This window comes from Propithecus coquereli, unplaced genomic scaffold (assembly GCF_000956105.1).
Source record: "Propithecus coquereli isolate 6110/MARCELLA unplaced genomic scaffold, Pcoq_1.0 Scaffold10, whole genome shotgun sequence".
In the NCBI taxonomy this organism is placed as follows: Eukaryota; Metazoa; Chordata; class Mammalia; order Primates; family Indriidae; genus Propithecus; species Propithecus coquereli.
This window is the reverse complement of record NW_012133858.1, coordinates 10,872,821-10,889,157: the sequence shown is the minus strand read 5'-3', so window position 1 is coordinate 10,889,157 and position 16,337 is coordinate 10,872,821. Positions and strand designations below refer to the sequence as shown.

Genomic DNA, 16,337 nt, shown 5'->3' with positions numbered 1-16,337 from the left:
GTTTTAGAAAAGGACATTCAGACCTGCCATATCACTACTGAGGCTGACTTTGCAAAAGAAAACATTTGTTCTGTACCAAAGAAGAAAATGATTCCACAGCTTTGAAACACTGATATGTCTTCATGCTCTGTTTTAAAACCAGAATAAACAAGGTATCCTAGAGGCTAAGAGACATCATGTTCTCAGAATCAGCTGCAGTCACAGGGTTACCAGCTATGCTCAAGAGCTCAGTCAGGGAAAGGAATTCTTGCAGGTGCTATGTATAGGTAGCAAAGCTAGCCCAGGCCACAACACTCACCCACTGCTCACAATATTCACTTAGGATTTTATGTTCAAAATGAAAATTCTGCTTTTGCTTTAAAACACTATGGTGGATGTTCTCCCAGAATTAAGCATTGTCTCCTGAGCCAACAGAAACCTGGTTGTGTTCTATGCTGAATGAATCTAACGTAATCAAATTATAACAGTGATAAAATAAGGGAAATTTTAGTTTTGTGGAAACTGAAGCCTCAAACTTAAAGAACAGAAGGGTTTTATGAGGACTTACATGATGACATATAGTCCTGTAGCACAAGACTAATGTTTCTCAAAAATAATAGAGCAGAGGAGAAAAGTTCCTGGAGTTGGGCATGTGAGATGAGGAATTCCTAAAACACTGGAGAAATTCTTAAGATCGGGAGAAGTCGAGTTTGATCTGCTACTTTCCTTTCCTTTCCAAGAATACAGCACAGGCCAACCATGTCATTTGTGGGGACCAGCAGAAAATAAAAATGTAGGGACTCCTGTTAGAAAATTAAGAATTTCAAGATGGAAATAGCAGAGCATTAAACCAAGCATGGGGCCCTTCTAAGCATGGAACCCTGTGTAGTCACAGGTCACAAGCCTATGAAGCAGCCCTAAACACAAAAAACTGTACTTCCCAACTTCTGGGCCAACCCCCTGGCAGATGAGCCGGGAAAGAAAGGTGTGCCATTTGCAGGGTGAAGCAGTGAAGAGCCCACGTCAGCCTCTCCTTTCCCCCATCACAGTAAACATGGAGTCCTAGTGTTGAGTTGGCAGAGCCATCAGATTGAAGCAGTCGCCACTCTCAGGACAGCTGTTCCAGAGAGTCACTTGGACCACAAAAGAAGCTCTTGTGTGTTAAGGAACTGAGATTTGGGGGTTGTTTGTTATTGCAGCATATGTTGAGCTTATCCTTAATAATATGTAAAGGAAGGCCAGAAGCAGAAGAAAAAGCCTCAAATCTGAAAAGTACTACAAAGAAAAGAAAATTGGGCAGTGATGATTAGTGTGATGGTTCTCATGCATTAGTTTTTCCATCAATAAAGTAAGAATTCAAAAATGATCTTTAACATGTTACAACTCTGTGAGTATACATAATACTAATTCCCCTCAACTCATTAAAAAAAAGGAAAGTTATTGTCCTAAGAAGAAAGACTACATATTCTCCCCTTTAGCCTGCTGTTCTCTTGGTCCATGGCAGTCCTTGGCCCATTCTTGCTGTACTGAACATCTCCAATACTTTCAGAAGCCCAAAGGGAATGACTCTTCTGGGACAATGTTCTTCTCTGTAGAGAGTATTTTATCAAATAGACTTTAATCTGTCACTATGATTTGATAGGTATCCCCAAAACTCAAACTGATACTACAAGAGTCTTTTTTCTTTAAAATCACTGAAACTGGTCCCTTTTGTCATTGTTTCTCTGTGATGTCAATGTGGATATCACATTTCCTTCAAAGTTGTTCTTCATTGCTCTCAAATACCGGATTGCTGTAAGATACTCCATTGCCACACCCTGGCATATCAGAGTAGGAGGTTTGGTTTATTGGTGGCCAACTAGGGTCATTTGCCAAGTCCCTTTGCCATATCTGATACTGGCTCTTTGATTGATAGCCAAAACACCTTTTGATTCTCATCCACAGGGCTCTGTTTTCAATAATGGCCTCCTGAAAAATAAAAGAGTGACTTTTTACAATCAGAGGTCAAGTGTTTTGAGGCTACGGCCCTCTATAGACCATAATAAGGCAATACTGCAATGGCTGCTTAGAGTCAGCTTGACAAAGAACTTGAGCTCTGGACAGATCTAAGGTGGTTTCATTGGATAGGTCTTGGCTTCTCAAACTTTTCTATTTAAGTAACTCTTCTGGGAGAAGATAGAGGTACATAATTTCAAGAATCTGGAAACATAACTTGAAATGGTCTGCCTCAAAGATGAAATTTCTTTTGAATTTCCTATGTAAATTAAATTAAAAATCATTCAAATTCTACTTCATACCATAATCCATAATTGATTTAATATAAAATGACATTTAAAATTACTTACCACCAGATAGAATATACCCTCTGGAAAGATATGTGCCATGTATGCTTTATGTTTGGTATACCTGGCATATCTCAGTCATGAATATGGTTTGATGAAATAGAAATATAGGCCATGGTCTTGGAGTTGGACAAGTCTGGATTAAAGTCCCAGCCCTGATACCTACTATAAGTAAATTAATTAGCCTATCTGAGTATCTGTGGTTAGAAATAATAATTCCTTCCTTATGTTTGTTGTAAGGATTATACAACTCCTTTTGCAATGCAGGGCAGGGCAGGGCATAGCTCTCTCCCTTTACCCACCCTTCTGAGCTACTCATTTAACAAATGGCTGTGCACTGTGGCCCTGTTCATGCAAGCCTGTAACCTGCATGTTCACCGAAATTCATTTTCAAGATTACAAAAGATGTCTCTTTGGAAACATTTTGGACTGTCATTTTATTTCATGAGTTAGACTGAGCCTTGACTAGAGCCCAAGTTATAACTTACAATACAGAGTGCATGAGAGGTTATCATATTAACTTTCCATTTTTAACATAATTTGATCACAAAAGTTGACCACCTTAGAAGTTATCATGAAAGAAACAAAGAGAAAAATATGAGGAGCCAAGCTATCCCACATAATTAGTATTTTTGAGTATTTTTGCTGTATTTCGTATTCGGTATTCTGTATATATTTTCGTCCATCAGCAGTATCTTTGCTAAATAGAATGAATTCTGTAGGATTCTATAAGGAATTTTGTCAGAGATAGTAGTTTTCCTAAAATTCACCCATCTTTGCTCTTTGTGTCCCATTGCCCATGAAAAGGACAGAGAACAGCTATTCTGAATTGTTCCCCTGAAAACTGACCCATCCACTGGCTGGCAGGCTGTTAAGGACCTACATAGCCATCCCATCAGGCTCAGGGCTCACCTGGCCAGATCTGCTGTTCTACTTTCCCACAGCAAGGTTTTTTGTCCTCCTGCATTAACAAGGGAACAGCAGTTCTCCTTAGAGCTGGAGTAAGGCAGGAGCATTGGTATCAAGTAAAGGTTGTAAAATCTAACAAATGAAATAACAGAGGGAGAGGGAAGGGTTGGGGAGAGTAGGGGAGGAGAGAGGGAGAGAGAGAGAGAGAGAAAGAGAGAGAGAGAGAGAGAGAGAGAGAGAGACCTGAGTGCTCTCTGCCTTGCCTGTTTTTTAATTCTAGAAGAATGACGACTTGTATCACTTTGATGCTTTGGAACGGTAAACTGAAGCACTGAGAGGTGATCTGTCCTATTACTCTACATTGTAAATAAAATAGAGAACCAGAAACAAAAGGAAAGCCTTGATGAGATTCCATTTCTTAAAAATAATTCACCACATGAGCTCTTCTGACTGGCTCCTCAAATAATTCATACATATAAACATACATATATACAAACACATAAGTAATAAAAATAAGTGGGGTCTATTAAAGCTATCCACATTAGCTCCCAGGCCTCTCAGCTGGCAGTGAGACCGTGAGAATCAGCACAGTAAGGACAAGGTCTCATTCAAACCCGTTTGTTTTCTGGGCTGCTCTAAGATTAGGGTTAGAGGCTAGGGTTAGGTCTCAGCCAACAAAGCACTATTCAGAACTCTGCAAAAGGAGGCCAGCCATCTGCCATGCCTGTCCCCCAAAAACTCTCTCAACCACCTGTGCTGCAGGCTGGCCAGGCAGTATGTGGTTAGCACAGCCCACCTCAGGAACCCTTAGTTACTTCTGACACACATACCTAGAGCCACCTGAGAAAAAGCATCTTGCTGTGTCCCTGATAGTCTGCTGTCTTTACCTACTCTACTAGGTTCATCTCATGAGGTAGGAAATCTTAGTGTCCACACTCCTCCTTTACAGTTGCCTTCACCAAAGACTCACATGGCCTCAGTTTTTCCCTGAGTACCTTTTGACAGCAGGAAAAGGGAAAAACACCAAGGAAAGCAGCTGGAGGCTGCAGTAAAGGGCCTGGGGGTGAGAGCCGGTACCCTTCAATGTTACTTTTCAATTTAGAAGCTGCTGGGAAGCCACACTGAACATCCACTTGTGCATCTCTCTTTCTCACTCAAGCCACGTATGCGTCTCTATTTTTCATTCAGCATGAGAAACAAAGGAGAAACTTATTTTTCATGAGCATCAATTACCCTCTCCATCTGCTGGGATTGAGCAGGGTTGCTCCTCACATTTAATAATTGAATGAACCTTTACCCACCTCCCACTAGAATAACGCAGGATTTGGAGTTCTGTAGCTACTCAGGTAAGTTCTTGTTAGCATAGTTTAATGGCAGGTGGGAGAAGTGTATACACAAATGACTATAGCACTTTCCCCATGTGAGCTCCACCCCTCTGTCACTCTTATCCCCTGGCATAGCCCCCAGCACACGGCACATGGTCAGCAAATGCTTGTAGAGAGAATAAAAAGAATGACTGAATGATTGATCGATATGAAGTAAGAAATGGTAAGTGCCACAAGAGATACTAGAATAGTAGCTTGTGTTCATTAAACACCCACTATATGCTTTTCACTGTTCACATTTCATGTTTCAATAGCCCTCTGAGCTAGGGTACCATTATTATCACCATTGTACAGATGAGGAAACAGAGGCCCTTGTCAGCCAAAGTTGTTCTGTTTCCAGACTCCCAAAGAACTTCCCCCAGAACTCACACACAATGGTCAGCAGCCTGAGGGCACTTACCTCCACAACAAGGGACACGATGAAATTGAAGGTGAGCATGACAACGATGTAGACCCTCCACAGGACAGGAGTGCAGAGCAGCTGGTGGGAGATGACAGAGCACAATTAGTCTTAAGACAAATACATGCTGGACAAGTGTTCACATGTTCACAGTGTACATTTTTATAGGTTATAAATCTCTTATGTAACATACACATATATGCATGTGTACATTACATTTATACATTATATATAAAGAATTTCTGTGCATGTTTGCACAGAAAAATGTATGGAAATGTTATACTCGGTGATCCCAATGATTTGAGGGTTATGATTATTGCTCTGCTTGCTTTGTTTTGTTTTTAAGAGTGAACACAGGAATGTGGCTTTATCCCCAGGAGGCTCTAAAGGTACATGTGTCAAATCTCCACATTTGACAATATTGCCCTCTTCTTTCTAGGGCCACGTCTCTCACAAGATAAGCCTTGCTTCTGAGCCCTGGGTCAGGGCTTCACCCTCAGGACCGTGCATACAGCCACACAAGCTATACATTGCGAGAGTACTCACCAAAGGAGCAAGTGGGGCTGAAATCAAGCTTGTCATTACCTGTCCCTTTCCCCACTTTCTGTGCCTTCCCCAAGCCCTCCCAGGCACAGTGCCTGATATACGTGATGTCGAATGAACCAATCAATGGATGAATGAATGAATTTATAAAAGACGAGTGCACCCTATTGTACGAGTGCACTGCCTTGTACATTGTGTCCTACATCGGTGGGAGTAAAAACCAAACGACTGTGTGGAGGGCAACACTCTCAAAATGAAGAATTCAAATTCACTTCTAGGAAATTATTCCAGGGAAATACTTGTACATGGCTAAAATTATATAGGTACAGGTTATTTTATTGTATCCTTGTTTGTAATAGTAAAAAATTGAAAACAACTTAAATGTCAATAGGGGTTACATACAAAGTATGGTGTATATATAATACATGTTTATATGTAAGGGAATATTATATTAGCCTTAAAAAGAATAAAGAAAATTTATATACTGATATGGAACAGTTACCAAAATATACTGTTACATGAAAGAAGCAAGGTGCAGGACTGTGTATGTGGTTAGAGCGGCTGTGAAAATCTTCCACTCAGATCTGCTGATGGGCAACTTTGGCTTGACTTTCTTAGAACTGCACTGCAATCTGAGACTCCAGTCATCCATTCTCCTTCCTTCCCTCTCTCTTCACAGGGGCCAGACCCACATCCCGGTGTGATGCCCATCTCAGCTCCTCTGGCTTCCTACCTATCCTGCCCCACTCCAGACACTTCCTCCAATGAATCTTTTGCATGACTCATCCCTCCTTAACATCTCAGAAGCCCTGAACAAACATAATGGTTTTCTGCTACTTGTGTAAAAATGTGAGAGAACATACATATATTAAATACAGATATTTTGGTATATATGTATAAAATATGTCTCAAAGTATGTAAAATAAACTTGTATCATCTGTTACCTCCAGAAAGGGGAACTGGTGACTGAGGAACTAGGATGGGGTAGAGATTTTCACTAAATAACTTTTTTAACTTTTGGATTTTAAACCAAGTGAATGTATCACCTATTAAAACAATTTACATATACTTTTTAAAGTGAGCAGAATCTAGGTTGTAAAACAGCATGATTCTGTTTAAAAGAAAATAAGCTTTATAAATCGGTAAATGCACAGTTATATGAATTTTAAAAGAGGGAAGGATATCGTGAATAATGTTATAATTTCCTTTCCCTGCATGTTCTACATTTTCTAAAATGAACATATATTTTTATGTAATAATAAGAAAAAATTATTTTTAAAATGAACAATAATTCTTTGTGAAATCCTCTGCAGTCATGCTGACAATGACTCTACACAGGTTCTCTCCAAAACAAATAGGTTCCCTATTTTGTCATTCCAGGGGACTCAGCCTCTCTGTAAGAGTCTTCATCTATTAAAAAGTGTGACTAAAACCAACATGTCTTAACTTCTGCAAGATTAAGAAGTTTTAACTCACTTAGAAGACTAGTGGGCAGACTATTTCCATGAGTACTTAGTCTGATTCATGAAGACACTCAACAACAATAATGATTACATTGCTAACCACGGTAAACACAAAAATTTAAAAAACTAATATAGATGTTAGTTAGTATGTCAAATGTTACTGTTACTGCAGGTTCATGAAGATATTGCTGGTTTGGAATGCACCATGCACTCTAAGTGCTCATCTATATCTAGGAACCTGGTATACAATGATCAGTCAATCGTTCTTTTTCCATTTTTTTTTTTTTTTGTCATTCATTGTAAAAGGCATTGGTAATACAAGAATGAATAAGATATAATCTTGGACCTCATGAAATTCAACTTTGAAATGGAGAGGCAAGCAGATACACAAAGCACTAAGTTTGAAAACTCAGTTTCTTCAATCATCTCTTACGTATTTCATTTATTAGTCTAAAGAATATTTAGCAATGATTACATTTTAATTCGAAAGTAGGATCAATTGGAAGAATCAAAATATATGTTTTTCCCTTGCTTGAATATGTAAAATTTTGGTATCTTGTAGGTTTTCAAAGCTGTCAAAGGTAAAGTATGGCTCTTAGGAAGTAAGTTTTGCAGGCAGTAAGTATGAACATACAGATAACCATGTTTTTAAAGATGTAAATAAATGTAAATAAAAATTTGAGAATTAACCGAAAAAAGTGTTATAGGCAAAACTGTTTTAAATAGCTTCAAAATAGAAACATTTAGAAGAAAATTTTCTCACATTTGAAAGAAAACATGCATAAATAGATTTTCCAGTGTTACATGGGATCTTTTAAAAGAAGAGTTTTCCATACTTTTCAAAGGCTGTCTTTAGTCTCAGAAAATCAAGACTAGATAGAATTTTCTGACCAGCTTAAATAAATCAGCATTCTTTTTAACTCTGCCATCCCAAAAGAATAATTGGTGTCAAGAATCCATGTCAATTGCAATTGTGACCTGCTTTTTGAAGTCAGAGTATTACATAACTGTAAACCATCATCAGATCCCAGAGAGGAGACTTACATCCAAGCGTCTATATAAATCTGGTATATCAGCAAATAGAATGAATAGACACACTCCCAGCTGTGTGATCAGCACAAGGACAAATATATCTAGGAAATAAGAACACAAGCTATCATTTTGAGAAATCAGAATACAAAAACATCACATTTATTGATAGATAGAATCTAGATTAATACTGGTTAAGTTTACTTGATTTCTACATCCAAATATAGCAAAATAGATGGAAAGTACTCATTTCTATGAATGGGTCTCACCTCTACAATTTCAATGCATGTCCTTCAGGCAAGTGGAAAATTTCACATGCATGTTATAAGTTTCAACTAATAAAAGTGGTAAATATATATAGGGTAACATTGATAAAATACATTTTCAATAAACATCTTGAAAACATCTATCTGAGTCTCTTTAATGCAACTCATTTGTCTCAAATTCTTTTCTGGCAAAAAGGAAGGCTATAAATAAACAAATTTCAAAATTGCAGTCACGTAGAGATTAGCATTTGACTGCTTCCTTATCCCAAGAAGAAGAACAAAATAATTTTCTCTGAACAAACACATTTTTATGAGGATATTGATTCTTCAATTTGTGCCTCCGAATTTTCCCAATTAGAGGGATAGTGATGGTATACAAACAAATGTCCCAAGCTAGGCATGGTGGCTCATGCCTACAATACTAGCACTTTGGGAGGCTGAGGCAGGAAGATTGCTTGAGGCCAGGAGTTCAAGACCAGCCAGGGTAACATAGTGAGACCCCCATCTCTACAATTTTTTTTTTTTTTAAATTAGCCAGGCATGGTGGTGCATGCCTGAGTCTCAGCTACTCAGGAGGCTGAGGCAGGAGGACCACTTGATCCCAGGAGTTTAAGGTTGCAGTGAGCTATGATCATGCCACTGCACTCCAGCCTGGGCAACAGAGTGAGATCTTGTCTCTAAAAAGAAAACAATATGTCCCAGAGATTAAACGGGTTACCCACTTCTCCTAACACACCTCTTCACTCCAAAATGTAAGAAGGTGGGAAGTACTTTGGCCAAGAACCTCCACAATCCTCCGTAGTCAGGTTCCTCCAGACTGGGCCCACTCCCAGCCTGCTACCACACCATGCCAACCTGACCATTGCCTTGACAGCAGGAGACAGGTTCTAACTGAGTGCTTTTACCCTTCTCCCCACCTTTTCGAGGGAAAATTCTAACTAGTATTGACAAATAGAGAAACAAATTGGTCTTCCCAACTTAAAGCGATCCCAAGAAATTATACCTAGAGGCAAACTTCTGGTGAAGGGAAGAGATGGAGAAAGAAGCCCTAGTATTTAATGTAACTTTGAATGAAGGAGCAAAGGACCATGAACATGACATTGCACAATGTGTTTCACAGAGCCCTGGAGTGGAAGTCAGGAGCCCCTAGATGAAATCAACTCTGCAGCTGCTCCCGAAGTGAACTGGGTATGTCTGTCTTCCTCTCTGATTACTTTTAACTTCTCATCCAGTACAATTCTACTCACAGTTTGTATAGGTCGGCTGTCTAAATGGCTTTCCTTTCGAGAATATAACAGCCACAATGATACAGTTGATTGTTCCCAAGAACCATATAGTGGTGTTCTCAAAGCTTGTGAAGGCACCATTACTTCCAACTTTTTCTGGAACAGTTGGATAAATAGTTAACATTGAGGCGTTTTCATTTTGCACTGTACAGGCACTAAAAAGGAAACCAGAGAAACTAATGAAGCAAGATGACAAGCCCTTATGGAGCATTTGTATCCATGACATTCCACACCAAAGAGTGTCCAGAGCAGACACTCAATGATTCTATAATTGCCTATACTTTGATTAAAAAAAAATACACTGAAATATAAGAAAAAAAGAAACAAGCACACACAGATCCATATTTTTGATTCATTAATAGAGATGATAGATAGATAGATAGATTCAACCAGTGATTCATTCAAGAAATTGGGCACCGATCATGTATATTAATGCTATATGGGAAAGAGTTGAGTAAGTCAAGATTCTTCCCTCAAATGGCTTAAGATCTCTGATTATTTATAAGTAAGATGACCATATAATTTATCATATAACAGGGACAGGTTGGGAAGTGAAAAGGAAAGACTTTAATAATATCACTGGGACATTATTTAATTTTTTAAACTAGGCTCTTAAACTAAAGCTGCCCAGGCAGACTATAATCCATTGTCACCCCAGATATAAAAGATGGTCATAGATCATTATCATATAACACAGACAGGGATAAGTACTAATGAATGATACATCAAACTGTGCTACAGAGAAGAAACAATCACTGAAAATTTGCCCATAGGACTTAAGGACGCCAAAATCTTTGGCATGATGAAGACACACTTGCTTCCCATCATACTGGCTTGATGGAAATTAGAATGTGAGAAGCTGAAATTGAAACTGTAATCATACCTGTGCATCTCCATGGAAAACCAAGGCTGCCTCTGAACCAAGATGAAGCCCACAATATGCATGACCAGGCTGAGAAGAATGTTGAAGATCACAGAGAGCAGCAGAGGTGGAGAAATCAGCTGTCCAGCAGGTCTGAAAGGCACCAACTTGGGGTAGGCACCGTTCAGATTCACTACAAAATAAATTCAAATTTTATATTTATGAGAGCAAAAAAATGATGTATTCTTGATCAGAAGAATGGTATAAGTTCTTTGATCCATACATCTGAGGACATGGACAAGTTGGAGTACATCACAAATTAAGGGAACAAAAAAATTAATGAATGCAAATTCAAGTTATACGAGGAATTCTTTTTTTCAAAATTTTTACAAGGGTACAAACATTTGGGTTACATATATTGCATTTGCACTGCCGGAGTCAGAGCTACAAGCATGCGCATCCCAGACTGTGAAAGTAATATGGAGATACCTCAAAGAACTAAAAGTAGAACTACCATTTGATCCAGCAATCCCACTACTGAGCATCTAGCCAGAAGAAAAAAACACATTCTGTAATAGAGACATCTGCACTCAAATGTTTATATGAGGAATTCTTAAAAGAGCAGACATAGAACCACAAGATGTCATTTTTTGTCTATCAGATAGGCAAATACTATTAAATTACAGGTAAGGCAGTAATGAAATGCACCCTCTCATATATTGCTTGTGGGAAAGTAAATTGATGTAAGTCCTCTGTGGGGCAATTTGGCAATAAATATGAAGAAGGTGAAAATGCTCATAACTTTTAATGTAGTTATTTCACTTCTGGAAATCTATCCTAAGCTAAAAAAGTAATCAGACATGTGGAAAGATGTTTATCACAGCATCATTTACAATAAATTATGATACATCTATACAATGAAACAACATGTAATCACTAAGAAGTAATGCTTTAAAATATTTAATGACAAATAAAACATGACATCAGCAAAATGGTGAAGTAGGCAGCTGAAGCTCCTGTATCTCCACAGAAACATCAACAAACGAACAAACTGTAAGAACCAACTTTGTCAGAACTCTGAAAAACAAAAAAGTTTACAGCAACCAAGAGAACATTGAACCTAGAAAAAGGCAACTTTGACAGGAAGAGCTTTGTGGCATTTTTACTTGTACTTGCTCTATGACCTGCTCAGCTCAGTGGCAATCTTGAAGATGGTAGCCTACATTCTCAGTGGGGGATCCTGGTCTCTGGTAACACAGGAAGCAGAACAGATTTTATTCACAAATTATTGTGTATGTCTGTTCCAACTTGTCTGGGAGCTACCTGAAGGACAGATGTAGGCACTCATTTATGTTTCAGAAACCTGACACAGAACACACTCAATGCAGAAAAGCAGCATACATTACTAGAAAGCACTGAGGAATATAGAATGCTATGTACATGCCCATGACAAGAGATATGTACATTCCCAGGACAAAGTGCATACTCAGAAAAGAACAGAGAAGATCCTAAACTTTTAACTCTAGATGATCTCTAGACTGAGTGCAAGCCTGACTAAGTGCTGAATAAGTACTCTAGCACAGAACCAATCTGCAAAGGTCGAAAGAGGTATTTTGTTTATTTGTTTATTAACTCCTAGAGCTCAAGGAGATCTCTGCCAAAACACCAGCTGAACAAAAGCAAAAGGAACAGACACTTCAGGGACCACACATGACAACTAATACAGTCTTTACAAAAATAGTTTGGGAAAAATCACTAAACAAATGGACTACTCCAGCCTTCAACAAACAGCAAAACAAAAAATATCAAACTGTGGAATAGTAGAAGAATCTAATTTTCAGAGTTACCACATTGTAATAGTCAATGGAACAATTGACAGAAATCATCTCTGAGATTACATAGACATTAGGTTTAATAGGCAAAGACTTCAAAAACAATTGTCTTAAATAATTGCTCAAATAACTAAAAAACACAGTGAATAAAGAACTAAAGGAAACCAGTAATACCATGTATGAACAAAATGAGAATGTCGATAAAGAGATAGAGATTATAAAAAAGAGCCAAAAGAAATTCTGGAGCTGAAAAGTAGAATAAATTAAGTAAAAATTTTATCGCATGGGTTCAACAGGAAATTTGAGCAGGCAGAAGAATCAGTGAACTTAAAGATAGGGCAGTTGAAATTATCTAAACTGAGGAACAGAAAATAAAAATAATAAAGAAAAGTGAACAGAGCCCAAGGGAACATAATCATTAGAACATTAGAACATAATCAAACAGACTAACCTATATGCTATGTCCGTCTAAGAAGGAGAGAAGAGAAAGAAAGAGGGGGAAAAAATCTGAAGAAATAATGGTAGAAAACTTCTCAAATTTGGTGAAAGACATGAACCTGCATATCCAAGAAGCCCAAATAATTACCATAGGGTAAGCCCAAAGAGATTCACACCAAGACATTATAATTAAACTGTAAAAAGCCAAAGACAAAGAGAAAATCTTGAAAACAATAAGAAAGAATTGATGCATCACCTATGAAGGATTGTCAGTAAGATTAACCACTAATTTTTCATCAAAAGGCATGGAGGCCAGAATTCAACAGAATGATATTTAAAATGTTGAAAGGAAAAAATCTACTTATTATTAAACAACATGCACCTAAACAACCAATGGGTCAACAAAAAAATTAAAGAGAAATTGAAAAATTTATAGAGACAAATGCAAATGGAAACACAACATACAAAAATCTATAGAATATAACCAAATAAGTACTCAGAAGTTTACACCAATAAATGCCCATGTGAAGAAAGAAGAAAGATCTTAAATAAACAACCTAAGTGTGCACCTCAAGGAAGTATAAAAATAAGAACAAACTAAACCCAATATTAGCAGAAAGAAAGAAATAATAAGGATCAGAGCAGAAATAAATGAAATAAAGACTTAAAAACAATACAAAAGGCCAATATAATGAGGAGGGGTTTTTTTTTAAAAGATAAACAAAATTGACAAAACTTAGATTAAGAAAGAAAAAGACGCAAACAAATCAAATCAGAGACGAAAAATGGGACATTACAAAAGGTAACACACAAATACCAAAAATCATGAGACTATTATGAACAACTGTATGCCAAAAAATTGGAAAATCTAGAATAAATGGATAGATTGCTGGACACATACATGAAGGTCGAAACATGAAGAAACAGAAAATATAAACAGACCAATAATGAGTAAAAAGATTGAATCAGTAATAAAAAGTACATCATCAAAGAAAAGTCTAGTACCTGATGGCTTCACTGCCGAATTCTACAAAACATTTAAAGAAGTAATACCAGTAATACCAACAATTCCAAAAAACTGAAGAGAATCAAATACCTCCAAACTCATTCTATGATGAATGAATGAGTTTGTATCACCCTGATACAAAACCCAAAGAAGGACATAAAAACAACAACAATAACAACAAAAACCATAGGCCAATATCCCTGATAAACAAAGATGCAAAAATCCTCAACAAAATGCTAGCAAGCCAAATTTAACAGAACATTAGAAATTTCATTCGACTGGGATTAAACTTGAATTGATCAAGTGGGATTCACCCCTTGGATGCAAAGGTGGATCAGCATATGCAAATCAATAAACATGATACATCACATTAACAGAATGAAGGACAAAAACAATATGATCATTTCAATAGATGCAGAAAAAGCATTTGACAAAATTCAACATCTCTTCATGAGAAAACCTCTAACAAATTAGGCACAGAAGAAATGTACCTCAACACCAAAAAAAAAAAAGGTCATATATAACGATATAACGAACCCACAGCTAACATCATACTGAATGAGGAAAAGTTGAAATCTTTTCATCTACAATTTGAAGCAAGATGAAGAAGCCCAATTTTGCTACTTCTATTCAGAATAGTACTGGAAGTCCTGGCCACAGCAATTAAGCAAGAGGGGGGAAAAAAGGCATTCAAATCGGAAAGGAGAAAGGCAAATTATCTCTATTTGCAGATGGCATGATGTTATACATAGAAAACCCTCAAGACTCCACTTAAAAACTGGTAGAACTAATAAACATGTTTATTAAACTTGCAGGACACCTGAAGGTGTTTGTTATGGAGAAGAGAACCATCACAATAAATGAGAACTGTTTTCAAACATCTGAAGAACTGTTCTGGGGAGAAAAATCAGACTGTTCTGTGCCACCTCAATGGCAGAACTGGGGTGGGTGAAAGTTATGCATAGATAGATTTGACTTTGTGTGAAGGGGAATTCTGCTAGCAGAGTTAACAAAGCTTGTCCAAGGGTGTTATTTTAATGGATTTAGCAAATATCTAATAAACTCCTTTTATATATCAGGCACTGTAGAATTATTGGTATCAGAGCACTGATCAATACAGACAAGAGGCTGTTCTCATGAAGCTCACTCTAGATGAGGGGAGGCAGGTAAAAAGCTATAAAAACTAAGGTAAATATAATTTCAAATATTGTGAAAAAATAAACAGAGTTGTGTGATAGAGAATAATTGGCTTGATCACCATTTAAAGTGATCTTTCTGAGGTGGTGACATTTGAAATGGGAATAATAAGAAAAAGTCAAAGTCAAAGCCAAATGAAATAAGGCAAGGTATTTCAGGCCAAGGGAAGAACAAAGGCAAAGGTACTGAGGTGACCACAGCTTGACAATGTTCAAGAGACAACAAGACCATTGTGGCAGGAACGAAAGTGAGTGGCAATGTGGTTGGAGGTGAAGTTGGAGAAGTAGGCAGGAGCCCAATCACGTGAGGCTCGGATTTAGTGGAAATGGGATGCCATGGGAGCATTTTAAGCAAGAGAACGACATACTAAAATTTACATTTATAAATAACACTCTTACTATTTATTGTGTGAAAGGTAAACCGGGTGAGGAGGGAAGCAAGAAGACCAGCTATGAAGTTGTTACAGGAGTGTGCAAGAGAGGTGCCTTGCTTAGTGACAGTGGCTACCATGAAGATGCAGAGAAGGGAAGCGGGGTGTGTTTTAGAGATAGAGCCAATAGGTATTCTGCACGTATTGGATGCAGAGGGTGAAGAAAATAGAAAAAGGAAGGATAACTCTAGGTCTTTGACTTGAACAACCGGGTAGAGGATGGTGCTGTTTCAATAGAATGTACGCTCCAGGAGGAAAGATATCTTTTTTGTTTTGTTTTGTTTTGTTTCACTGATACATTCCAAGTGCCTAGATCAATAAGTAGCATAAATTAGGGATTCACTAAGTACATAAAGATTTCACTGAATATCAGATCTGGTGGAATTAAAAGATCTGTTTGAGCACATTAAGTTTGAATCCTATTAAATATCCAAGATTATATGCTGAGTAGTTACATTTCCAGAGCTCTGGGTAGACATCAAGGCTAGAGATACACATTTGGGATTCATAAACATATAGATAACATTAAAGTCATTGGTTGGGTTGAGATTACTTAGGGAGATGGCATAGATTACAAAGACAAGAAGAATCCAAGAACAACACTTGGAACATTGTAAAAGTTAGAGGACAAGTAAAGGAACGGGAGCCAGCAAAAGAGATGGGGAAACTGTATTCATTAAAGGGTAGATATTCAGGAGTGTGTCGTATCACAAAAGCCAAGAGAAGAAACACTTCGAAGAAAAAGAGTGCTATTGAGAGAGTAAGTACAAGGAGAGACAAGTGGCCATTGTTGTTGACAGCAAGGAAGTCACTGAAAGACCTTGATAAAGGAGGTGGCTGTTAAAGTACAGAAAGCAGTTGCTCCACTTGAGCATGTTTTTTTTTTTTTTACTTTTGAATAAGTTTTTAAAATTAATTGGTGTGATAGCTGTTAAATTTAAGATGAGAAGATATAATAAGAAATAGTGTA

General features: G+C 37.5%; 1 protein-coding gene across 1 annotated transcript in view; it reads right to left on the bottom strand.

The window, feature by feature from the left end:
• Nucleotides 1–1,439: 1,439 nt before the first annotated feature.
• ATP13A4 (ATPase type 13A4) overlaps nt 1,440–16,337 on the bottom strand; it is a 161,341-nt gene continuing 146,443 nt past the window's right edge. Inside the window, exons 25-29 of the mRNA XM_012639862.1 lie at nt 10,486–10,657; nt 9,564–9,757; nt 8,066–8,154; nt 5,016–5,096; nt 1,440–1,947 (exon numbers count right to left, since the gene is read on the bottom strand). Coding sequence (XP_012495316.1) covers nt 1,735–1,947; nt 5,016–5,096; nt 8,066–8,154; nt 9,564–9,757; nt 10,486–10,657 — 749 coding nt within the window. The 3' untranslated portion in view covers nt 1,440–1,734. The remainder of the gene's footprint in view (nt 1,948–5,015; nt 5,097–8,065; nt 8,155–9,563; nt 9,758–10,485; nt 10,658–16,337) is intronic.